This window comes from Leuciscus leuciscus, assembly GCF_965113295.1.
Source record: "Leuciscus leuciscus genome assembly, chromosome: 23".
Classification (NCBI taxonomy): Eukaryota; Metazoa; Chordata; class Actinopteri; order Cypriniformes; family Leuciscidae; genus Leuciscus; species Leuciscus leuciscus.
In genome coordinates this window covers 9,956,307-9,982,357 of record NC_138747.1, presented here as the reverse complement: position 1 = coordinate 9,982,357, position 26,051 = coordinate 9,956,307, and the positions used below count along the sequence as shown (strand labels likewise).

Genomic DNA, 26,051 nt, shown 5'->3' with positions numbered 1-26,051 from the left:
TATATATGCAGTTTCTGTATGTGTATGATCACAATGATCAGTGGCTGATGCAAGGGACACCAAGTAAAACCAGGGCCAGACCTGGTCTACAAACACTGGGATCATTGTTTTGTTTTATGAGGATCCAACGTTCAATGTCTATGGTTCTCTTGCAGAAGAGTTTTCCAAAAGAGCTCATGCTGTTACAACCATTAAAAAACATCTTTACTTATTTTATTAGAAGATGCATTTTCACTAGTGGCTTTGATTTTGCTTGCAATCTGCATTTCTGCTTACCATTTTATTTTAAATGGAAAGCAATTGCTATAAAAGAAAAGATCCAAGTCTAAGGATATTCAGTTCTACAAAACACAAAAGCAAATTCCAATGCAAACGAACACCTTTTATCCTTTCCTGCAATGCAAAGAATTATTGCGCCATCAAACTCACTTTCCGACCAGTGGGTTCAAGGGCCACACATCATGAAGGTTTCAATGACTCAGGATCCATTTTCTTTGATTTCAAAGTGATTCACAGCGGAGCCACTGTCTCCGAAAACAATACACCCCCTCCCAAGCACCTTTTAAAAGTCCACAGGGAAAGAGGAGCCATTTCATGCCTGATCCTCTAATGAGGCATGAGGGAGCTGCGCTCCTTATCGAGGGTTTGCACGCAGCCCCCTGAGGTCTGTGGTGCTACCGAGGAGCCCTGAGAGCTCTTACAAACAGCTAGTTCTCCAGTCTGGGGTTGAGGCAGATTAGTTGGAGGGGGTGAGGTGGGTGCGAGAGACCATTCTCTCCTCTGCACACTAGCGGACAGGGATTAGCACCTGTTTGCGTGCCCTTGCCAAAGGGAGCTTCTTTTGTTTGAGAGCAAGGGAGAAGACTGAAACTGCCTTTGATGTGTTTTCGCTTTTAATTGACTTGTCGGCAGTGCTTGCCTTTGCTCTCTCTATGTTTGTGTTTTATATTGCTTGGACTATTTCTTTAGAGACAAGACACTAGAAGAATAATTCTATCAAAACTAATTTTAGAGTTTGGGGTCAATAGGATTTTTATTAGTTAATAATTTTATTCAGCAAGGATGCTTTAAATTGATCAAAAGTGACAGTAAAGACATTTACATAGTTACAAAAGTTAATCAAAGACTCCTGAAAAAGATTGATCATGATTTCCACAAAAATATTAAGCAGAACAACTGTTTTCAACATTAAAAACAATAAGAAATTAATCTTGAGCACCAAATCAGCATATTAGAATGATTTCTGAAGAATCAGGTGACAATGAAGACTATTGAAAATCATAGCTTTGTCATCACAGGAAAAAATTACATTTTAAAATATATTTAATTTAAATCTGACCCCAAACTAACTTTTGAATGGTAGTGTGTATATTAGTACATAGGCCTATTGATCTCTGAATGCAAACGCTTTCAGAAACATATGTCCAATTTAAATCTGTCTTGGGTGGACAGAGCTAAATACAGGTGTAAACGGTGTCCTCATTTATAAAAAGTGCATATTTAAGCTCATGCAGTGGCTCATGAAATTTCCTTTTATCTAATGACTGTTAGTGATCATGTCATCTTATTCACAATCTTATTCACAATATCCATTTTTTTATTATACTCTAATAATAATAATTTACTGTTATTACATGTATATTATCATTGTTATTATTATATCCATCCATTCACTAACCCACTTATCCTCTGTAACAAAATTGTTAGTATACCATACACACAAATTTAACTTTAATCTAACTAAATTAGAAAATCGCGCAATTTTGAGAATAAAACAGCGTTTCCATCCAATTTGTTCAAGACAACAAAACTGTCACTTTCTGGGAAATTGCCGCAGAATATCTGTAATAAAAATGGAAGTTGCAGCAATCGGGAAATCAACTGTGGCTCTTTTTTTCCTACATTATAAATTACTTGTATCTCAGAGCACACAAACAAAACCCAATAAACGTTGTCATGTTATCTTGCGTTCCGATGCCTGGTGTTTGGGAATGCAATCATGTGAGACTTCTGGGAGGTCATTACACCAAATCATTCCGGCTCAGGTATTTCAGAATGATCAAACCAACATTTGAGATGCTATGCAATGAATTTGGTCAGTCCAGTTTTCCTGTCACATTGACAGTCGAGGCAAAGTCATGTGAGTTTTTTTTTGTTGCGCATAAAGATATTTTTATGGTAAATGTGTTTCCGTCGTAGTTTATGCACGTCTTTTTTTGTTGTTTTTTTTTATAAAAAAATGATTCGCCTCAATTGAACCCACCCGTTCTCATTTCTTGAGATCAGCCTGATTGAACACATATGCTTTTTATGCGTGTTTTTAGAATTTATGCACATCTTGGCGTTTCCATCCAGTGTTTTTTATGCAATATCCCAAAATGTGCATTAAAATAGGTGGATGGAAACATAGCTACTGAGTCTCACACAGAGACAGAGGTTGCCCCCACCGCTTCACCCTAAAGATACTACATCACTATATCACAGCAGGAGATCACTGTTCTTCCCTACCAGCGGACAAAACACAGCAAGCCTCACACCTAACCCCTCATTAGCCTACTATAATACTAGGTGACAGTGCTTCTGAGAGCAACATGTTTAAACAACCTCTCATTGTACCAAGTGTGGGACTTCACTCCTCAGCTTTTATTGTTCTACATGTTTATGAGCCAAAATTGGATATCAAGTTGGTTGGAGTCCCAGGTTTTTATTTTAAAGTGTTTGCTCAACATAGTGTCCGACCATGTTTGTTTTTTCTGCAGTAACAAAGTTGATATATTTTTAACATTCTACATCAATAGCGATCCAGCAGCCTCAATAGTTTTAGGTCGGGAACAAGGTGGCACACTGTAGTGTGGAATTATTACCTAAAAACCAGTGACGAGAGAGACAAATTCACACAGGCTCTATTGCTTATCCCACCGACACACATCATTGTACGCCACTTTGCCATGAGCCCCAAAGGGGCAGATTTACAGCTGTAACGCCGATGCTTCCCCCTCCAGCTGCTGGGCCAGCATGGCTCCGCAGGGAAAGGGATACAATGTAATCAGTCGAACAAAACAGAGCACTGGCCTGAACCATGGAGGATCAACCGAAAAGCAGCAGGGGCCCACTCACCTACCACTAGCTCAAATCTCCTCTCTGATGGGCGCATCCAGAGAAATCTCAGAGGATAAAAGAGATGTTTGATTCCAAAGATAAAACCCAAGAAGGCAGAACTAAAGGAAGGCTCAGGGTTATGGAGGCCCATGGGGTAGATCCCTAGGGTATGTCTCCTCCATATTTGAGACAGCCGGGGAAGATTATGAGCATGTCAGAGCTATTTAACTCATCCTGTGTGGTTTAAAGGTAAGAGGGAAAAAAGGAGAGCAACAACAGAAGAAGAGACACCCTGGCCAGATGGATCGCAGCTCTTCGGTAGGATTATTGATATTCACACACAAGCTAATATGTCAGTCAGTGTTGGCAAAGTGCCCATGAAACATAGTATTTGCTCTTCCGTTTGTTAAAGTTTGGTGTGAACACATATCAGCATGAGTAGAGCTTTGGAATGATGAGTCTACCTGAGTGGACAGACTGGAGCCATCAACTACGGTAACTGTGTTAGCACAGCTAGCCCAGACTGAGTCCTCCAAAGCAAGTAGCGTCCTGATGGGATCTGAACCAACTGTTACTTTTCTACAGGAGTCTTGGCTCCACAGTTCCCCTACAAAACAGAAACACAAAAAACACAATTTCAACTTACCAATTTGCATCTATCAAACATTATTGGACTTTTCTTAAAATAAGGGCACGTTTAAGCTCTTAAAAAAAAACCTTATACTAGTTTTTACATAAGAATTGGGTTTTTTTTTCTTCTTCTTTTTTAGCACAGTGTCATTTCCACAATTTCTCAAATTATTTATTGCGTTTAATTGCATTTTGTGGTGGAAATGACAATGATAGCAATGAACTGCTAATAGTTATTTCATTGCTAGGATTTAATATAGTCTAAATACACACATGAAATATATTTTACACCTACGCATAATCTGACCAAAATTACAACTTTATTTGGAAATCACACACAATAAAAACATTCAGCTCATGAGTGATATTTACCTCAGTTTTTCCATTACACTGCATAACTGATATCAAGCTCACACTGCTATGTCCTTGTTAAAAAGTATGATTGAAATAATTATTTATTTAAATAAATAAAATAAAAAACATTCTCAAATAAAAAAATTAAAAAGTGGTGTATGTTTGTTTTGATCACCATCAGCTTTAGAAATGTAATACCCAGAAAATACCCAAAAATATTTCCTCTTGCATATTCTGTAAGTTTTATGACACCGAAAAGAGAGGAACGAGGTAAAAGTATACGGGTAGCATACAACGAGGCCTGTGAAATACCTTGCTTGAGGGCAAATCGCTAATCCTATCTGGTGGAACATTTCAAATATGGCCAAAGATAGTCAATGCTAGTAAATTCGCATGTTATTTCCCTTAAAAAAATAATACTTCAAACAGCAGAACTACAAAAATGTGCTGCATGCTAATTCCACTGCTTTAGCCCTGAGCAAGTCACTTAAAGTAAATTGGTTTCATTAATACTCAAGAGTAAATCCTTGTGTTTTCAAGACAAATATGTATAACTGGTGGTGGAACTGTATAATTTGTGGCTATGCCTTAAAAACATACAGCTAGAGTAAGCACTGCAAAGTGTGTTTGTGGACTGCATATCTCCCTCAAAAAAAAAAAAAAAAACTAGTGCTTTCTATGCTAATGCGCTAACAGTACCATGTTAATAACTGCGGCGTGTTGTGTAATCCAATTTATAAGTTTCTCTCCAGTGTGCTCAGAACATGCCAGACTTTTTCCTTGAATTTTAATCACAGGGTTTGCGCCATAGCCACCATGGACACCATTATGGGATGCATTACATAAGCTTTTTTCTTTGTCTATTTCGCCCCCCATCACAGTGTGTTAATGAAGCAAAATTGGAGAGGGAAGCGCAGCGAGCCATTTAATTAACATTTCGAGTTGTTTATTTCTACCTTTGAAACCAGAATAGCTTTACAATGACTTCCGACTTCCTCAGGTTAATTGCATGGCATATTCAAAATGTCAGTCTTCCCACTTTTTTCATGCATTTGCTTTGAAAACATCCCCTCAGCCACTCTGTACCCCTTAATTCTCAAATAAAGGCCGCCTTAGATTTGCTTCTTTCAGAGACAAGGACCTTCAGGGGCGGAGAGGACTTATCTGGACACTCAAAGCATCTGCAGATGCAGTCTTTATTGCTCCAAAAGTAATAAACTGGAAGCGGGAGAGATGCTGTTTCATTCAGATGGGCCCTTATTGCTTCTGGGTATAATATATTTACGTATTTTCTTCGGAAAGTTAGACACCTCATTATTATCCTTATAAATTCTGTGCACTGTTGATTAAACACAACAAAATGATCCTACCCTCTTAATGTATCTAAGAAAAAAGGGGGGAAAAACAAGAAATCTCCCCCCCGAGCAATTTTGGCTTGCTCATACGTTTCAAAAAGCTTTCTGATTAATCTCATGTGAGACTCCAGTGTTTATTACAGTGTTTTGAGGGCAATGTATTACTCCTCAGAGTAATTTGAAGGATTTTTTTTTTTTTGCTAATATATAAAATAATATATATATATATCCTGCCTGTACTTCCCCAGGAATATGTATTTGTTTGTAATTTATTTCGTTCCAGAATATGAATAGCAATATTCAATCACCACACTGCACATCAGTATAATTAATCTTACTTTCCACTTCAGTGGAGGTAATTCCTTGTTGACAGCCAGGTAAGTAGTGCAATGTGATAAACCCATTGTGCCAGGGCTGTCTGCCTTGCACCACCCCCAACCTACACGTAGACACACAGCGCAGTCCCTCGCTATCTATCATGTCTCCGAATGCAAGAGTTCTGCATGCCCGCCCGTCTCATGTTGTCATTAGCCCACACTTACTTACTGCAAATGAATAAGGCGCAGACGAGGACAGAGGACAGACTTGTGAAATCATAAATTGCTTTCAAGGTAATCCCGAATCCATTGGCTTTTTATCTAACTAATACATACCCAGAACAATCTTATCACCCCTGTCTCATCTCTGAATGCATTCAGAATACATGACAGAACTAATATCTTTCACATACTCACCGAGGCATTCAGCTTCAACAGAGAAGGGACCCAAAAAAACATCCTTGAATGTTTGAATAGAAGGTTGATGAAAGAGCAAATTGAACACGGGGACAATCAGATTCATTTGTACTATTAATTTGATTTGATTACCCTTTCACTCTATTGAGTCCCTTTCATTTGGGGATACTAATAATTACCACTCTTAATTATCCCACCCATTTAGTGTTTAATCCCATTAGTGAGAAAAAGAAAAGAGAAAACATACTGAATGCAACTGTCCATTTCTGTGCTAATGTGATAAAGAGAAAAAACAGGCCTAATAGGATAGAAATAACATAGACGTTTAAATCCAAAATCCTAAACAAACAGCGGCAGTGTCTGCAGAGTAAATGAGCTTTGTTTAGCATAATACATAAAGGCAGAAGAGAAACAACTATATAAATCCTCACGCAAGTGATAAGCCCTTAAATTAATCAGAATATATCGCAACTTATGAGTTTTGTTCACATACAGTAGGCACAGTCATAATTATCAGTGGGAAACTCTCTGATATCCAAATTGGGACAGTGTAATGGGCTTGGTCAAATAAAAAAACAAGGTAAAAAGCAACAATAAAAGCTAGCCAAGAGTAAAAAAAAAAATCTTTTTTTTAAATATGTTTGGTTTGGCTACTTTAGTATTTCATTTCCAACTGCACTTGAAGGCAACATGAGTGTAGGATGTGAAAGAAAGCATGGCAAACTCCATATCAGTATAATGAGACATCAAGCATTATGTAACTCGTACCTCTGAGATGTCTCCCGTAAACCATCAGCGTTCCATCCCGCAGGCCAGCGAACAGGAAGTTACCGGAATGTTTGAGACACAGAACTGGACAGCCCTCGGGGTTACAGAGAGTTAGGAGACACTGGGCGGCCGTGTCCATACTGCCATAGAACAGGATGCTTTGGGAGAAAAACAATGACATCTAAAAGGACGTCTAAATATAAAAGGACATCTATTTGAAAAGAAGTATTATAAAAGAAAGAAAAGAAAGCTAATGCCTTATTTCCACTGTGCATTTGCCTTGATATTATGATATTCTAAAAGGAAATGTGCCATTTCAGGAAATGTGTCCACTGTATAGCTAATCAGTCCCTTTCATTTGCTTAAAGAATCTCTCAGAATACCTATTGTTCTTCTCAGCCTTCATAAGTGATTGAACTTAGTGAGAAAAATCACAGTGATTTTAAAAGAGAAATTATTTTAATTTCTGCTAAAATTACTGCAGTTCAAAAATGTCCACAAAACACAGTGAAACTACCTAAAAGTTTTAACCTGGTAGTAAAACTATTTTATTTATTTTTTGTAAAAAAAAATTTTTTTCTTCCCTAAAACGCATGCAAAACTCTTTTTAGCCTTCTGAGCATAGTTGTCACCTGTTTCTTATCTATGTACACCGTCCGCAATGTTAGTAATGACACCTTAAATCTGATTGAAAGGATTTTACCTCTCTCACTTCCCCTATTGCTAGACATGTGCTTAAAAACAAACAGCTATTAGGCTATTAGTCTTGGCTAGCGCTTGGTTCTCACACTGCAGAGTGAACTGACAGGAAAATAAGGCAGCATTGATGTTGCATTTCATTTACATTGAACCAAAGCAGCATCAATATCTTTGATTTTACAGGCTTAGGTGGGTTTTGTTTCCTTGGAACAATCTTAACTTGGCTGTGAAAAGATGCCTTTATATATTTAACAGGGTATCTGCAGGGTTTTTAAAATCATATTTTAAGACTTTTCAAGATGTTCTTTAAAACCTGCACAAATACAATTTATACCATATGGCTGGGGTAGAGCAATGTCTATGGTAACATCCAAACCATAAAATCACTGTAAAAACGATGATTTAAATGACTTAACAGTTCAAATAATACAGGTTTTGACAAAAATAATCCGTTTTTTTTAAATAACTAACCTCACATTTCACCATTTAACACAATTTTTTTAAGAAAAGGGATGAGTCAAAATAAATATAATAAATTAATATTATAGTCGATTACTTTTATATTTATATATTTTTTTCATTCAAATATGATTATATTATAGATTTTTAGAATACATATTATTTTCTTTCCAATCCACAGGCTGAATGAAAATGCAATTTCACTCTCTGACAGTAGGTGGCGCTTATAACCCCTTATAATTTTAACCCATGTAAAAAACGCAGCTGTGCTTTTAGAAATGCATTTAGTTTGCAGGTATGATATACTGTAAACACCATAAGGTAACCATTGTCATAAATTATTAAGTTAATAAATTATTAACATACACATGAAGCCATATTGAGATTCCTGTTTTTCTGTCCCCAAATTAGATAAGACTTTTCTTATATCTTTAAGATATTTAAGAATTTTATGCAACTGAATCTAAGACTTTTTAGGACCCATTTTTAACAGATTTAACAGGTACATTTTTTATATTTTTAACTGGGAGACATTATACACATATTTTTATGATACACAGTCTTACCTGCCATCATCAAGTCCTACACAGATAGTATTTCCAACTCCAGTGGAGTTGTGAGGGCCGGTTTCAGCATCCTCTGAAGGGGTGGGCTCAGGCACATACTCCAGACACATCACTCGAGCGCCCATCTGGAGGGATTTTACAGGCCGAGGTGTGGGTCTGTTCAAGGAGAAAATGTCCACCTGGCCTTGAGAGGAATCACCTCCACTGGCTACCTGCAAAAACAGAGCAAGGACACCACCATTATAGGTAATCATCCAAGCAAAACCACTCTCAAATCCATGACTGTACAGGTAGGGAAAGAAAATAACAGAGGAAGGAAAGTGTCTTTCTGTTTTTCTGCCATTTTCAACCACTCCCTCAGCTTTGTGTTTTCACTTCCAGAGCCGAGAAACACAGAGAAAATTTCAAACAGCAGAAAACTTTTGCACTTCCTGTGTACTTTTAAAGCTTCCCAGCCCTGCTATTTTATTCTTGTCAATTTCAATTTCATGGTAACGGCAAAGTTAAAATCATATATCTCGTAAAATTCAAACTCATAGTCTCTCGCCTGATAAAGTCTCTAAAATTCATACGCTATCACCCATAATGCATTCTCAGTGAGATAACTTCAAACATCTTTTTTTGTAACTCCAGGGATCTTTTCATCGCTGAAGCAGAGGAAAAGGTGGGGTGGAGAGATGTCTTTTGAAAGCTGCTGAGCTGTTTGACAATGGAGGGTTTCCTTTGGGCTGATGATTGATCGCCTTCTTAAGACAGAGACTGAGATGACAAACTCGATCCTTGGTGAAATTACATGTAGTTGACAGAATAAGACTTCAGCACAGTGCTGCTCATAAATCCATCCTCTGGTGCCTTTCCTCAACAATTGATCTAGGTTCTGCACCCATCCATTTTCCTACCGAGTTGCTTTAAAATGCAGACTCATGTAACACATTTGGATTGCATTGCATCATAAATTAATAATCCCCCCTCCATGAAAAATAGTGTTTGTCTTCGCCCCCTGCACGGCCGCTCACACTCTCTCATGGTTACTTGTTCATGCATAATGCAAGGGAAGCAATCCGCTCGCTATTAGAAATTAAACGAACTGATCAGCGTCCCATCATGCCCGCCACATAAATTGGCTCATCTCTCCTTGTGCGGCACTAAACTGCTCCAATTACAAAATCCATACAAAAAAGCCTTCGAGAGGTGGTTTAACCGAGGGAGATAAAGGGGAAGAGTATTACAGCGAGTCTGCTGGCCTTATTATAAATAGCCCTTGTTTAGGGGCCATCATTTATGATTACCTCAGGACACTGAGCCCAGTCACTGGCCGATTGGAGTGTAATCCCAACCAAAAAAAAAGAAAAAAAAATAGAAAGAAAAAAAGAAAGAAAACAACGGCAGAGTGGGAGGGATGCTGCCGGACAGCAGAGATTAATTCTCATTCTCAGTCATGTTATGTGAGCAAAATGGCCTGGCTAAATATAGTCTTTAACCTTACAGTTCCCCTCTAATTTGCATGCAATCATTTGTCTGATTTGTATCACAGTGTAGAATCTGGACGGCCAAGGTCTCGTGGGCCGGGAAGAGCAAATATCGGCCTGTTAAGGCAACGCAGTGGGAGATAGGGAGGACTTATCTTCAGGCAAGAGGTATGGAAAATAACTGAAGCTGCCTGCATTTTTTGCTTCCGCAACCTCCAGCGGGCCCTCGTTCTCCTGCTTTAACACACAGACGCAAATTCATGTGCGTGAATACGACGATGATCTATCTCTACTCTTTTAACTCTATTCCTCCACAGACTAGGTGGAATTACAGCTCCCTGACAAACTCATCAGTACTTGTTTGGAGGAGTAGATATTTGGATTCATGCCCTGGACGCATCCCTGTTTTTTTGGCCAGAAAGCCATGAAAACCAGCCTTAGAGCCAAAGCTCTGGACAGCAGAGCATTAATTAGGCTAAAATTGACTAAGAGCCTAAAGGGAGCAAAGATTGCCTAGGGAGAAAGACTTCATCTGTCTATTTGTACATACTGGGAAAATTCAAACATTTGTCTTTGACATCCTTACGAAGTGTTTTAGATTTGTTTGGCTTTAAGGATGACAAATAAAGGATGGCAAACAGTGTAAATAATGATGTACGCACCAATCGGATCATTATGCATTTTAAATTCCAGTCCAATTCTTGAAGTATAATTAGATAAATTCAAAATTCATACAAGCCTAATAATTGTAATAACTCATTACATCTTATCATCATACACATCTTGTGTATAGATCAACATACAGTTTATGTATATACAGAGCAACTACTTACTTTGGTCATTACTAACCAACTAACTATATGAATAAAATCACAGGAAGTACACTGTGAACACAGGCAAAAATCAATAGCTGAGCCTCAGCTAGAGGTGAAGAGGCTAAGAAGAGTGAATTTAGTTGCATTCACACTACAAGCGACAAAGAGACATGATCCCATTCATTTCAATGGAGAGTCGGCGATTTCGAGTTGAGATATGTTCAACTTTATAGAAATCTTTATAGAGATTTCGATTCAGAATCAAATGTTGACAAAATTATATTTTGGATATGCAATAATAAGGATTTATGATACGTCTCCATGTACATACAATGGTACTCGCTGTGCTGACTCCAAGCCTGAATGGTTTCGTGAACCAAGATAGACCGGCATTTGCACTTTTGCTGCAGATAAATAGCCACAATCTCATACATCTTAATATTAGGCATTTTATGTACTGATTCCATTTGTATTAAGAATTTTCCTTTCAAAATATTTGTTTGTAGTGGCGAGAAAAGTGATTCGATGTCTACAACTTGGAGTAACATCTGTGAATGTCATTCACAAACGTTACTAGGCAACCAGTAGTGGGAACGCCCACTAGCGATCTCACCACCAGCCACTGGTGACATGTAGCGACAAAGTCGCTGGTAGTGTGAACGCAGCATTTGGCGGATGACTGGCTGGCTTACTGTCTTGGACTGATTAGAAACAATGTTATTATTTTGATCTAAGCAAAGAGAAAAATTCCATCAGCCCATCTTAGAGTGATCTGATTACTGTCACTGCTCATTTGGAACACTAGCAGTGAAAACTGCCTGTTGTGATGATGATTATGTGATATCAGTAACTTATAAGTTTGGAAGTAGCAAACGACTGAATAATTTCCGCTCTCAGTCCAGTCGAGTTCACCGAGAAATGACACCCGCTATAAGCCGAAGATGTACAGCAAGACTTTTGACTAGCAGGATAAAGTCTGGTCCACATCGCAGCTACTGTAACAAATGTTGCATAATAGCACATTTTAACACACTTAATGAGAAACACTGCCAACCCCATTGAGACTAAATGGATGCACTGAGATATATTAAAAAACTGACCCCTGCGCTTTAAGCTACAGAGTGAGATTTGGATTCAGGATCAGATGTCGACGAAATTATATTTTGGATATGCAATACTAAGGATTTTTGGCACTGGAAAGAGAAACTAATCCAGCCAGATATAATTTCCCACTGAATGTCTCCTTGTATCTTTTAAATCCACCCAAGTCCACCCTCAGTGCTCTTTAGAATACCCACAAAAACAATTAACTCAAAGACACAGGCAAGGGCGTCCTTTTGTGTCCAACCAAGGCTTGAATTGGATTTATCCCCCTGCTTTGGGGGATTATGTGATAAATTGCCCACTGCACCAGAAGAGGGAGGAGAACAAGACTACTGTGTGAAACTTTTAAAGGTGATTTCACAGGGCTTGTTATGAAAAGCTAGCTTAGAAATCTAGACGCACCCTAGCGGCAGCAAATTTTATTTTGCAGCCAGTGTCGTCTAGCAACTCTCCGTTGGCTTGCGAGCTGGAAAAACCAAACTCTATTCAGGCCAATCACATCGTGTATAGAGTTGGTGGGCGGGCTTAACATAATGATGGCAGAGTTGTGACGGTTCCGCGTGAATTTCCTGCTACTTGAAAACAAAGAAGATGGCTGCTGCTGCTGGCGAACTGCGGTCTTTCGAATCGCCTTTGGCCGCGACTCTGGAAGACTTGGAGTTAAGCTTTTCTTTGATGAGAAAAGAACATAGAACAGCATTGATGTCATTCTTAAAAAAGGAAGATGTGTTCGGAGTTTTGCCGACCGGATACGGCAAAAGTTTAATCTATCAACTAGCTCCACTGGTGGGAAAACACTCTGGTTGGTTGTAGCGCTATCCTATGCGTGCAGAGGGAATTTGAGAGACAACCGTTTATCCCGCCCCTTGGATTGAGCCCTGCCAATGGTGTGTTCCCAGACCCAACATTTTGATGTGGGTCTGGCTTGTCGGGATAATAAAAAGCTGTTTTAATTTGCAGAGGAAAGTTTCTTTGCAGAATACAAGTTACTTCCAACTTAACTTAATGATAAATGAATGCTTGTAGTTGTGGTTTAATGGTGAGGAATAATAATTGCATTTAATCATTTAGCAGATAAACAGCATCTGCTAAACGATCAAGTGTAAATGGAATTACAGTCCTTTCCATATCTGATGTCACCAGTTCACTGTTTATGACATGTATATTTTATGTGCTTGTGTTTCTACTTACCCAGAGGTAGCCTTGAGGAAGTGAAGTGCTCACTGCTGAAACACCAAGTAAAGCACACTGAACAGGATTATGAAGAGCAGCCTCCAGCTATAAAAAAAAGAATAACATGTTTGAATTAAATTCTTGCCTAATGACTAGACCTGAGAATTGTACATGCAATCAATAATATATAAAAAGAATTAAACAAAAAAAAGCATTTTTTCAACAAAGTTAGGTTACATTTATGCTTAAAACAAACAATTGTCTTCAATATTTAATATATTGTTTGAGTGAAACATGGTACTAGAAATTACAAGGTCACAGGGTTTTCGACTCCCAGGGAATGCATGACCTGAAAAGATACCAGGTAAGTCGTTTTCGATTAAACAGTCTGCCAAATCCATAAATATAAATGCAAAAAAAAAATTCTTCACAAGTAAATGTATCTCATTTTAAGTCTGTTTAGATTTTTTTTTTTTTTTTTTACAGGAAAACAAGGAAATATACTGATTAAGAAAATGATTCTATTATTACAAAGAAGCAATGTGGCTCAGTTCAAATAGTGGGTGGCATATTTATGGAGACCATAATGTTGCGTGATATCACACCATATTAACAGACCACAAACAGCCGCTGTTTGGGAATGTTTATTTTTATTGTGAGAAGGCTGGGAGAGATGGTAGAAGCACGTCTAATTTAATTGGGGGGGGGGGGTGTTTGGTGGGCATCAATCGCTAGCTATTTCCAGCAGTCATTTCCCATTTCCCCCACTTTCTCAAAGTGCAAATATAAACAGGTCCAAAATAATGCTGGAAAAACAGTCAGTCAAAACCTCTGCATCTCCTTTCTCAAAACCACTCCCTTATTTTTTCACAAGCACACCAAGATTCCTCTTGCATCTTTACGGTTTATCCCATTTTTATATAATTCCTCCATATGCGGTGACAGAAAATGTCTAATTTGTAATTAAATGCCAGTCGTGGCAGGAGCACATATGGCAGCCTGCGGGCAGCAGAGCTCGGCTGGTGGAGGAAAGGGACAGACTGTGTCTTCTGAGTCACTTGGGAACACTGTTGCTCAGTGAGAAGCACAGGCAATCTTCACAGGTGGAGATTGCTTTGTCTTTGTCCATTCTCCGATGAATAGCAAGTGCATTTGCCTGAATATCTGCTTCAGTCGCAGTCCCCCGGGGTCTAAGACACATGCTACATGATTTCTCCAGCAACACTGGTTTCTGGGTTCTGGGTTCTCAAACAGCAGTTTGCAAGACTACTGTCCAACTGCGGCGGTAATATACTGCTTCTGAAGACTGGAGTCTGGTCCATCCTGAATGCTTATTTTTATGTATGGAATTTCAAACATGCTTTGTGACCTGTGGCACTTCATAATAACCATTCAGAGAGTGGGTCTACGGGTCTATGCTTATTACACAGTATGGGCAAATTTAAATGCATAAGATGCTAAGAGTGTATTTATATGACAGGTCTTGACTTTAAAACACTCTAAAACTTATAATTGAGATATCATCAACATCACCCTCAGTTTGCTCAGCCCATTAAAGAGATAGGCCGAGAACAAGGAAGCAACATATGTCACGTTTGTATTTTACACTGTGTTGTGTACTGTGTATGTGAAGTATGTGAAGTAATATAACAATTCATTTAAAAAAAAAAATTTGTTTATATATATATATTTTTTTTTGCAATTTAAAAAAATGATCAGAGTGGAAATAATTATTCATGCATCGACAATGATGAGATTATTTCAGAAAAATAATACCGAACAGAAAAAATATAATAAAGAAAATGTTCAGACTCAGTTCACATTATCATTGGTTTATAGTGAGCAGCTCAACTCAAATTGAATAAATACTCTGCAAGGCCATTTCATCAGCATCATGGTGCCTTATTCCATTAAGCCTCTTGCTCAGATGCAGGTGCAACACTGGAGATCCCAATGGGAGAAGGAGAAAAACCGCAAAGAGATTTGATGGAAGACTTCTGTTTGGGTGCTCGTCTGGGGAAAGGGCAAAAGGTGAGCTAATTAAAGAGAGATTTGTTGATGAAGAAAGAGGCCGCCACACAGCTGCTGGCCCCAGTGACCCACTGCTCTACATGGTCTCTATCCACCCCACCCTTCTGGGTGACGGGCCTTATGCCAGCTCCAGGTGGTGAGTATCCTTTCCATAGGCCATGAACTCATCTGGAGGAAACCCATATTAGCTTCCCTTGCAGAGTCTATCCTGTCTGCAATGTGTCTGTATTTATTCCTGTAATCAAATGCACAAGGATAGTCTGTCACAGCATCTAGAAAAACAGGAGAATGTTTCTAAAAGGCAGACATCAGAAAATGTAAATGAATAAGATTCTGATGAAATATTTTATTGTTTTTAACAAAATAGCCTTGATATGCATAATAATAAAAGAAACCCATCAAGAAACTCATCAACTCAATAATTATGAGTCATCAGGGTTGAGGAGGTTTCGGGACAGAATAATTAGAGCAAAACAAATGGAGCGTTATGATTTGAGGTGCATTTTCTGTGACAGCATTTAAATCTCTATTCTACCTGTGATTTAATGCATTTTAGATGCAATTAAAGTTACACAAAAGGACATGGATCCTCCCTCTCTGAGTTAACAAGGAATTATGCCAGTTTTGGTCTCCTTTTATGACTCATTAAGGGACCACATCTTAAATAAAACATACAGTTTATAAGTATGATGTCTGAACACATTATGAAACATTTATTTTTGAAACTGCACAATAAATACTGGATTGTAGTCACAATAACAGTATATATGATATATTTTTTTAAATGTATACAATTCAAAAGTCTGGGGTTTTACAGTAAAAACCACAATGATCTGGAACATTGTTATTACTTAAAATAACTGTTTTCTATATAACTATTTTATATAAACAGTTGTGTTACTTATCATTTTTGTGGAAACCATCAGGATGTTTTGATAAGACGTCAAAAGTACAGCATTCATTTGAAACAGAATTTTAAGTTATAAATGTCACTCATAAATGTCAAGTTATAAATGTCACTTTTGATCAATTTAATGCATCCTTACAAAAAAGCTTTTGCCTTATAGTGTTTATAAAATTATAATGACATTCATTTTATTATATAATCAAATTTAAAATAAAGCTGCAACCAAGCAAACTAACTGTGATAGCCAGTTAGCTAACAAAGATAGTTATATTCAAAAATAACTATTTACAGATAGGCCTATTTGTTAATTCATATGAATACATTGATTGTGTGTAATTATGTTGCATGCTTTACATCACTGAATTCAAAACATCATATTTTTGCTAATTTTTGACTATGGAAGTTTAAACCTTATGCAAAAAACTGACAAATGGGAGATGCTCTCGATGATACCAAAACAGCATAGTTCATCTTCAACTCAACCACATATTAAAACACTAGGGTGAGCTGGGACTCCACAAGACCATCATTAAATGAACTCTGGTTAGCATTTAATCCACAAAGCTTGGTTAACATGGAGCGTAGCAAAACGAATAAAAGTCTAGCCTGAGTCACTACAGCAAAGCAACACTTCACTCAGATGAAAGAAATCTCAAATCCTCCAGACAACAGCATCACAGGCGGCTCCCACACGCTAACAAACACTAATATAACTCTTCTGTTGGTTATTAACTGATAATTGCCAGGCTTTAGAGCCCTCTTTCCCACTTCGTCTTCGCTCTTAGCCTCAGGGTAGAAGAAGTGAGGCAGGGAGAGCCAAGATAGCACAATAAAAGTGCCAATGTTAACCTGATCACTGCTAGAAAAGCAAACTGAATTTGTATTTGTTTGACACAGGCTAAATCAGTGCTAGTCCAGGGCTCATGCTATATTGTAGAGTTCACGCTAATCCTTGTGGTGTGGAGAAGAGCTACAGACACTGGGAACCCAGAGAAACGCTGTATAATGCAAGGCTGACATGGGTATGTTTAGCATTCTGCTTCATCACAGGATTAGGAAGACGGAAATAGGAGTGGATTAGCCTATAGGAATTCAATACATGTGTGGGAAAGGACCGGTCACAGGGCAGTAGGACTAAAGCTCTAGAGAGGTTGTGGCAGTTTAGCCTCAATGTGACAAAATTAATATAAAAAGCCCAAGTCCCACCCTCAGAAACAATGACGCTGTCTCAAAGACTTGTTAGTTGTTTCCCAGTATCCAATGAAGGACTCTAACACAGATGGACGACAGAATCAACGATGAAATGAGCTGCAAGTGTTACGATTTCATGAGCTGGATGAAATCCAATCATTTAAATATCAAGGACCAAGATAAGCAAAGATCAAAGTGTCAACCTGCTGTGCTATCTGTTATGCTTTTTGCATAGAATATTTAGAGTAATGTGAGCAGAAGTATAAGTTTTCAGTTGGACCTCTCAAATTTTAGCCCTCCAGTTACTTAGTGTTGGGTTTACGAGCTGGATTATGGCCTGTGGTGGAACATATGGCTGAGGTATTGAGTAACGTATGCAAATTGAAAGGAATAGTTCACCTCAGAAAGAAAATCCTGTTATCATTATTCTCCCTTGGGTCATTCCGAACCTGTATGAGATTTTGTCCTCCAAAATCAAAAAAGAATTTATAAAAAAAAAGATGAATAACCTGCCCACTTTTGTTCATGTGGACTGTATTTATTTTGTCTTTTCAGGCTGTCAAGTTCCAAAATGTCAAAAAGCGCCATAACTGTTCATACAATTCATGCACTATATCCAAATTTTTTTTTTTAAATATGATAGGTCTGTGTGAGAAACGAACAAGTGATTATTCCCTGAAAATCCACTGAATATCTTTGGCACATTCATGAGAGTAGCAGCAATAAATTAAAGCTGCAGTCCGTAGCTTTTTTGGGTTCAAAATTATCCAAAATAAATTTGAGCAAGTACATAACCACCCAGTGTTCAAAACTATCTGCTTGCCTTAGCTCGATTCAAAATGGTAAGCTTGTAATAATGTTTTTAATTCCAGTGGTACTGGTGGATTTCCGAGGGGAAATTCGAGCATGTCTTTGCGCCATTACGTCTGTACACATAAAGAAGGTGTCTCGGCTAGTAGGCTATGTTGCCTGTGAGGATGTTGGAGGTGGAGATTTATAGCCTTTTCTCGCAGCACTTGATGTAATTAAACTTATCAATTTGATGGCGGATCCAGAAAGTTTCAAACGACAATCACCAGTGACAACTGAAGATTCACCCGTTGTAAAACGCGAAAGACTTCGGAGAAAAAAAGACTGCAATGGGCCCATACGAAAACAAGGATAAATATCGGAAGGACATTAAATGTAGTCACACAATGCTGATGTTGTTAACATTAACAATTTGAGAACAAAGTATAATTTGCACGGTTTGACGTGATATATAAGCGATCGTTAGATTTAATCGGCGCGATTTACTGCAATGCTTCTTTCCCCTTAGTTGGTCAGAACAAAAGTGGATGTTACTTGCTTGTTCAGATGACATTTTCCGGTTAAACTTCTTGGGCCCTATTTTAACGATCTGAAACGCAAGTGTCAAGCGCAAAGCGCAAGACCTTTGTGGGTGGGTCTCGGGCGCTGTTGCTATTATACCGGCGGGATAAATGCCTCTTGCGCCCGGCGCAAATCTAAAAGGATAACTATAATGTATGGCAGAATAGCACTTTCGAGAGTAATTCGACTCGGCGCAGTAAAAAGTCACGCCTGATCCTCTTCCCACTATTGACAGAAGTGAGAGGAAGAGGATCAGGCGTGACTTTTTACTGCGCCGAGTCGAATTACTCCCGAAAGTGCTATTCCGCCATACATTATAGTTATCCTTTTTAACCGGCTTAGAAAAGCGCCACGTTTTATTTTGTGTCACCATACTTGATCGTATAACTACTCGTGTAACTGTTTTTAAATAGGGAAAACGTTGATGTGTTTGGTCACTTCTAAATTCATTGCTGTCAGATACCATTGAATATACTGGGCTAAGCTAAGTACTATCAGAGTGTCACCACGCGTCAGAGCGATTAAGTGCACGCACTGAGATGAGAGAGGTATGTATCAACTCGTCTTAGTTAAGGGAATAACATAGTTTAATATGAAAAAACGGTGGAGTATCCCTTTAAAATAGCATTTGAATAACATGCGCAACGCGCCACTGACTTTAAACTATTTTTTTCCTGGTTAGTGGCGCAATTGTTTTCTAAACCTGCAAAATAGCATGAAGGAACGTTTGCGCCGGAACACGCCTCCTCTTTGCGCTGAACCGCCCTGGGGAGCGCAAGTGTATTTCCTAACTTACCGACGTGCGTCTGTGGAGGGAAAAGTCAGCTTTGCGCGGGTGCAAAATAGGAATGATACATGCGTCGGTGTACAAAGTCAATTGCACTGGGTGCAAGATAGGGCCCCTTATGTTGGTCATACTTCCAAAAAGTAGAATCTGTGATTGCGAATGACAGTATCCACACCACCAGCGTGGTGACTGACAGCCGCACATTCTCCTCAAAACATTGGATTCATCCGCGCTGTGCCCTGCCGAGGCACAACGCACGTAAAGTTGATAATTCCGCGAATAACTGCAATTGCAGATTTCAAACAGAGAGAGAAAAAACTGCGGACTGCTGCTTCAATTCTTTCAATCAGATCTGTTCAATGATTCACTCGATCCAGTTCACAAAACTGGTCTGAATGATTTGTTCCCAAATCTGACTAAAATGGTTCTTGTGTTCAACTGACTAACTCAATGATTAATTTGTGGTTGTTGCCAGCTCATTGGAGGGTAAGATTTTAGGTGAATAATGACCTAAGATTTGTTCAGTTGCAACAGTATCATTCAGCTTATGAAATATGACTATGGTACGGTGGCCGAGAGAGCTCAACGCGCTGCAACTGAAGAAAACACATGCAAATAGAAAAACACCTACAAATTAAGAAAACATCTTCATCAGTTTCACAACACATGTGTGCTCCATATACTCACAACACAACCAAATACAGAAACGCGCTGCAAAAGTTCACAACACAAACAAATACAGAAACGCTCTGCAAATAGGACAGAACACAACGGAAATGTTTCCGGGGAACCCAATAAGTGACGGACCCGGCTGGGACGTGCTTACAGCTGTTTACTTTTATTATTATTAATTTTTTTTGCAAAACATACAGAGATGACACGTTTATGACATACAACTTTGTATACAATATACAAAATGTATTTACAATATGTTCAATGCATAGACGGTTCAATGTCATACGAATACTAAAAAGAACAATGAGCTGAAGACGAAAATAAATAAATAAATAAAAAAAGATAGAGAGAAAGAGGGAAAGACATTAATCTATACATCAGTTACATTGTACACATTTTGTCATGTTATGTTAAAATAAGTTTCATAAGAAATGTTAGAATGCAGCTAGGGTCCAAATATGAGACGGCAAGTTTTAAAGTGGAGACACTCACACACAGATATAACGCATATTAAAAAAAATTTGTTGTATAAAATGTATATTTATTTGCAACAGTTATGTTAACAGCAATAATACTATATTTCTGGTAAGAACAGCTATTCAGCTGATGGACACGCGCTGCGTTGTCATGGGAACATCCCAGGTGAAAATAATGAGGAAATTACGTTGTCTTTCGTTGCTCCCTTAATCAACATAATGGCACACAAGTGCCCCGCTCCCTCCAAAGTGCCCAATTCAAGGGCTCTGCCGTCTGCCCTTTTAAGAGAGTAGGGCATAGGTAAAGCTCACGAGCAATAAGCACGTCCCAGCCGTCCGTCCGTCACTTATTGGGTTCCCCGGAAACATTTCCGTTGTGTTCTGTCCTATTTGCAGCGCGTTTCTGTATTTGTTTGTGTTGTGAACTTTTGCAGCGCGTTTCTGTATTTGGTTGTGTTGTGAGTATTTGGAGCAAACATGTGTTGTGAAACTGATGAAGATGTTTTCTTAATTTGCGGGTGTTTTTTCTATTTGCATGTGTTTTCTTCAGTTGCAGCGCGTTGAGCTCTCTCGGCCACCGTACTATGGTGCTTTTTTGTAATTTTCGAGATTGACAGCCCCATCCCCATTCATTTTCATACTGAAAAGAGTATTTCTAAAATTCCACATTAAAATGTAATATACTGTATATAGGCTTGTAACAACATGAGGGTGAGTAAAACAATGACAAAATTATATTTTTTGGGGGTGAACTATTCTTTCAACTATTTCAATGTTTCTTCTTTCTTTTAAATGAGGTGCTCTGGTTTCTGCAACAATTGATTGAAAATTTCACATTACTGCTAGGCAGGTGGCGCTGCGAGTCATTTAGCATATTGGTGTACCACAGTACCATCTGACATTGGCAGAACATCACTAAGCAACATTCATATTCATGCAGGCATTGATATTTCCCTCCTTATGTCCTGCTCGGTCATTCAGCACTTTGTGATGCATCCAGCTAATGTGATAATCCAACACATCTCTTCATCTCCGCCCAGCACAACTTCACTGACACGGCGTGACAATCCCAGCATCGTTGAGATGAAAGCGATGGACTGTTCTGCAAATAATGGGCTTGAAAAGACGAGTGGAAGCCAAGAGTTGTCTGGATCATATAAATCTCTCCGTCTCTGTATCTATCTCTATTAATTTCCTTCCTTATATCTCTACCAAGCGGAACGTGTGCACAGAGTAAAGTGGTGAGCCACCAAAATCTCGGCCAGCCCTCGGGATCTAATTGGAGAATGCCACTGCAAGGGACCATAGAGGGGTGTGACGAGAGGTATCTTTAATACCCTTGATCAGATGACATGGAACACAGAACAAAAGGTCTTCAAATCCCTATTGCGCTGAGCAGCAGGCACTGTTACCAAGCTGCCATGCTGGCTCAAGGAACGTATCCGAGGCTTTAAGCTCCCATTTTAAACTACCCTTCATCCTGCACAGCTGTGCCCCCAGAAAAACTGCTTAAAATTATTCGACTGATCATAATAATTACAAGAAACAGCTACTAATCAGGTGCTGACAAGGGAGTGGTAACATTAGATAACCAAATATCCTGCTTCACTTTCAATTCCAGTACATTTCTCCTTATCAGCCTTGAGGGACAGGTAAGGTGGAGACGTACCCACATTAATGGTGGTGGAATGCTAATGAACCACATTTCAGCAGAAAACACAAGGATCCAGGTTTCTTCGGGTCCCCAGTGGAGGCTGAGTTTACACTGCGACAAGCATGCAAAGCGCTTTAAAGTTGATGTGCAACCAGCGCTTAATTTGCAGCAGCCCGTGTGGGGTGATCGGTTGAAGAAGACTGACAGCATAATTAGCTGAGAAAAAGACAAACTAAGGAATTCACAGAAATACGATTACCAGATTAAGTCCAACATTGAGAATGTTTTAGTTCCCATTGTTAAACAATTACTTAAAATGTTCCCATACACCACTGAAAGTATATCAAAGGAAGCGTTAATGTTTAAATTAGTCTCTAATAGTCTTTTTTTGCGCGCTATGCTTTGCTCCTTGTCGTTATTTTAGTCCCTGTCCTTTGTTTTCTCCATAAAAAACACAGGGGGCGTGAGGAAAAGGGGTGGAGGACAAGACTGTGACTGCTTGCTTTAAAGGCTATGTTTGAGCACTGATGATTTCCAATAATTAGCACGTAACTGTCAAAGCAACAGATCAACCCCTTTGCAGATGACCTCGCTCTCAGAGAGTGCTGCAATGCCACCTCCAGAATAAGAAGAACAGATCCACACTGCCCTCTACTGCTGAATAAAGTTGACAATATAGAAGCCAAGTCAAACTTCTGTGCTGCAAAACTGGAAAATCTGACAAATGTGAATATCTCATCCATCTGAGAGGGACTGCTAGTTTAGATTTCTGATATTATTCATCTGAGAATTAAAAAATATAGTTAACAGAAATTTTTTAATTTTGTCTTCCTTTACTCACCCACACGTCATTCCAAACCTGTACATTTTGAAGAATCTTTCCACTGTTGTCCATACAATGAAAGTCAATGAGTCCATATATATAGCTTTTTTTTTTTTATCTTGAACTATCCCTTTAACAAGATCTTGTTAGAGTCTTTTCTGTCTGTTTAGTAATACCATTCATACATTGGAGATAATTTTACTGTCAATGCTCTGAATAAAAAGGCATTTTTGGTGTCACTTATACAACACAACATTTATCTATCTCCTAATAAGCCTTAAGTCCTCTATTTACACCATTTCTGGACTTCCGATATCATTACAATCTAATATAACTCTTATGACTTGGTGTGTGGGGGGCAAATGGGCCATAGCACAAAGCCAGAAAGTCATCCTGGCTTATTACCAAATTGGCCTTTCGTAGAACAAGCTCTCCACACAGATGCTATGATAGCCTTGCTGCCATGGGCTATTCACATAGCGTAATGCGGTAAATCCTGGTCACAACCCTGAGGCAAGCACATAACAGATATGTCACAGTGCTATTGGGCTTTTTGGTGCCTACTGCAGTGCACTGAAAACTCCTGGGCTGCTTGGAAGAGTCTCTGAGCCTAGCTGGATGGTTATGAATACAGGAAATATTGATAAGGTAAGGGACAATTTATGATCAGGCAGTCTTGGAGCTTCTGGCGATGGTACCATATGAACTACCTGACTAGACAAGACTAGACTCAAGGTTGGTATGGGGAAACATTAAAGGGATAGTTCATCTAAAAATGAAAAGATTGTCATCATTTACTCAAACTTTTGTGTTCATATTTCATTTGAGAACTGGATGGAGGGGAAGATTTTCAGTGAATAATGACTCACACATAGTTATCTGGACTACTTTTATAGTGATTTTCATTTAACAACCCCAGTAAATATATAACTATTAGGGCTGTCAAATATGTGCTATTTTTTTTCTTTCTGTCTAACGCATTACAAAATATTTCATGCACTTAACGCAGCATCTGTTTATTTCCTTTCATCCTTTGGCTATTGTGACGCAAATGAATGTCAACAGCCAGTGATTCATTCAAGTGCCTTTAAACCATTCAAGAGCAAAAAGAGGCAAAAGAGAATTCAATACTGCACGCTGTACCCTGAACATGCAGACAGACAAGTCTCGGGAACAGACAGTGCACTTGAGCGTACAAAAACACACAAAATGATGTCAAAATGCCTGTTCTGGCTAGTATCCTCATAAGCACAGTCTTAAATGAGTTCAAAAGTCTTTAAATTAACGTAAAATGTTGGAAGATAATCGGATGTGTCAGATCTGCGTCATGTGTGTCACGTCACTTTAAGTGACAGCAGCTGAATTTACCTGCTGCAGTCTGTGCCATTAATGTTAATCTAAGAACAAAAGAAAAAGAGAAAGTCACTCACTACTCTTGATCATTTTTTGGATCATTTACTTGCCCTCATTTTGTTCCTGACCTGTTTGAATTTTCTTTCTCTTTTTTTTTTGTGGAACATAAAAGGATATATTCTGAGAAGTGTTTTTTGTCTATAGAATAAAAGTCAGTTTGGTCCAATGTTGTTTTGGACCCCACTGACTTTCATTTGTTTTCTGCAAAAGAAAGAAACTGATACAGGTTTGAAATGACATGAAGAAATTTTAGTTTCTCTGCCAGTAATGCTCTAGTGCCTATTCAAAATATGACTGCTGTCAAGAGCAGCACTCGTTACTTTTGAAGGTTGCAATGTTTAACACCAGACATGACCAAAGTCACCCTCAGAACAAGAGATTTTGAGACGTTTTTGTTGCGTGCTGTCACCAAACTGTGCAATGGACAGTGACAAGCTCCAGTCGTGTGTCGGGAGCTTCCGCGGAGTGCAGCGATTTGAAGCCTTGACCGAGATGGTGAGTTTATATCAACACTGGTGACAGGTGCTCTGTGATCTTGACAAAGGAAAGGAAATCAGATTTACACTTGCTGTCCAACATAATCCAAATGTGTTGAGGGCCCAATACATTTGCCCTGCCTGAACTCTGCAGATGAACAAGTGACAGATTAGGGAAAAGCTATTTGAGCAAAAAACAAAAGCGCTCTTAATTAATTACACTGATCCTTGGCGATGAAGGGCCAGATGAAGATGAGGTTAAGCTATCAGCAATTAATAGCAAAGCCTCGATGAAGCCTCCTGGATTTAGCTGTAAGTCGGGTTGGGGGTTTTAAAATTCAGCTCAATGTACTGTATACGTGTTTGTATTTACTTGCAGGATATACTGCAGCATAAGAGAGAAAGTGTCGCAGCAGTCCAGCGGAGATGTGAAGGAAAAAGCTTTTAATCCATGCTGTGGCGTCTGTTCTTCACAGACGAGGAGGAAGATGAAATGCAGAACTCACAGAGGGATCGAAAGGAAGCAGAGAGAGAAAAAACGCAATCCTTATATATGCACAGAAAAGATTGCAGAAGGCATAACCCTGTCTGATTTTATGGGAAAAAAATGTCAAGCTGACAAAAAACAAAGGAGAAAAAAAGTAGATTCAACAGAGTGCTGCCATGTAAGGGGAAGGGCACCTTTCTCCAAGACATTTCTGATCTATATTTCATGTGCTTTCTGTCTTGGTCTCATGTGTCGAGCATCAGCTTGAGATGTTTTTTTTTTTCTGCTGTAACAGCTTCAAGTCATTGGTGTCATATATCAGTCCCCCTCCAAACGGTACTATAAATAGACTACATCCACACATTCACTATTGCAAGAGATGTCATTGTGCCATCTCGTCAGCAGTCAGTAGTCAATCATTGAGTTATGGAGGTATCACATTAGTTATGGACCACAATTGGTCCACTCTCAAGCAACAGTACGCTAGCACTACTGATAGAATGTGGACAGGAAACAAAACAAGTTTGTCCAGACC

General features: G+C 38.8%; 1 protein-coding gene across 3 annotated transcripts in view; it reads right to left on the bottom strand.

The window, feature by feature from the left end:
• arhgef10la (Rho guanine nucleotide exchange factor (GEF) 10-like a) overlaps positions 1–26,051 on the bottom strand; it is a 139,280-nt gene that overhangs the window by 13,242 nt on the left and 99,987 nt on the right. For all 3 annotated transcript variants that reach the window (XM_082154997.1, XM_082154998.1, XM_082154999.1), the window contains 4 exons: positions 13,244–13,330; positions 8,665–8,876; positions 6,941–7,098; positions 3,564–3,706 (listed from right to left, as the gene is read on the bottom strand). In XM_082154997.1, the coding sequence (XP_082011123.1) occupies positions 3,564–3,706; positions 6,941–7,098; positions 8,665–8,876; positions 13,244–13,330 (600 nt within the window). The remainder of the gene's footprint in view (positions 1–3,563; positions 3,707–6,940; positions 7,099–8,664; positions 8,877–13,243; positions 13,331–26,051) is intronic.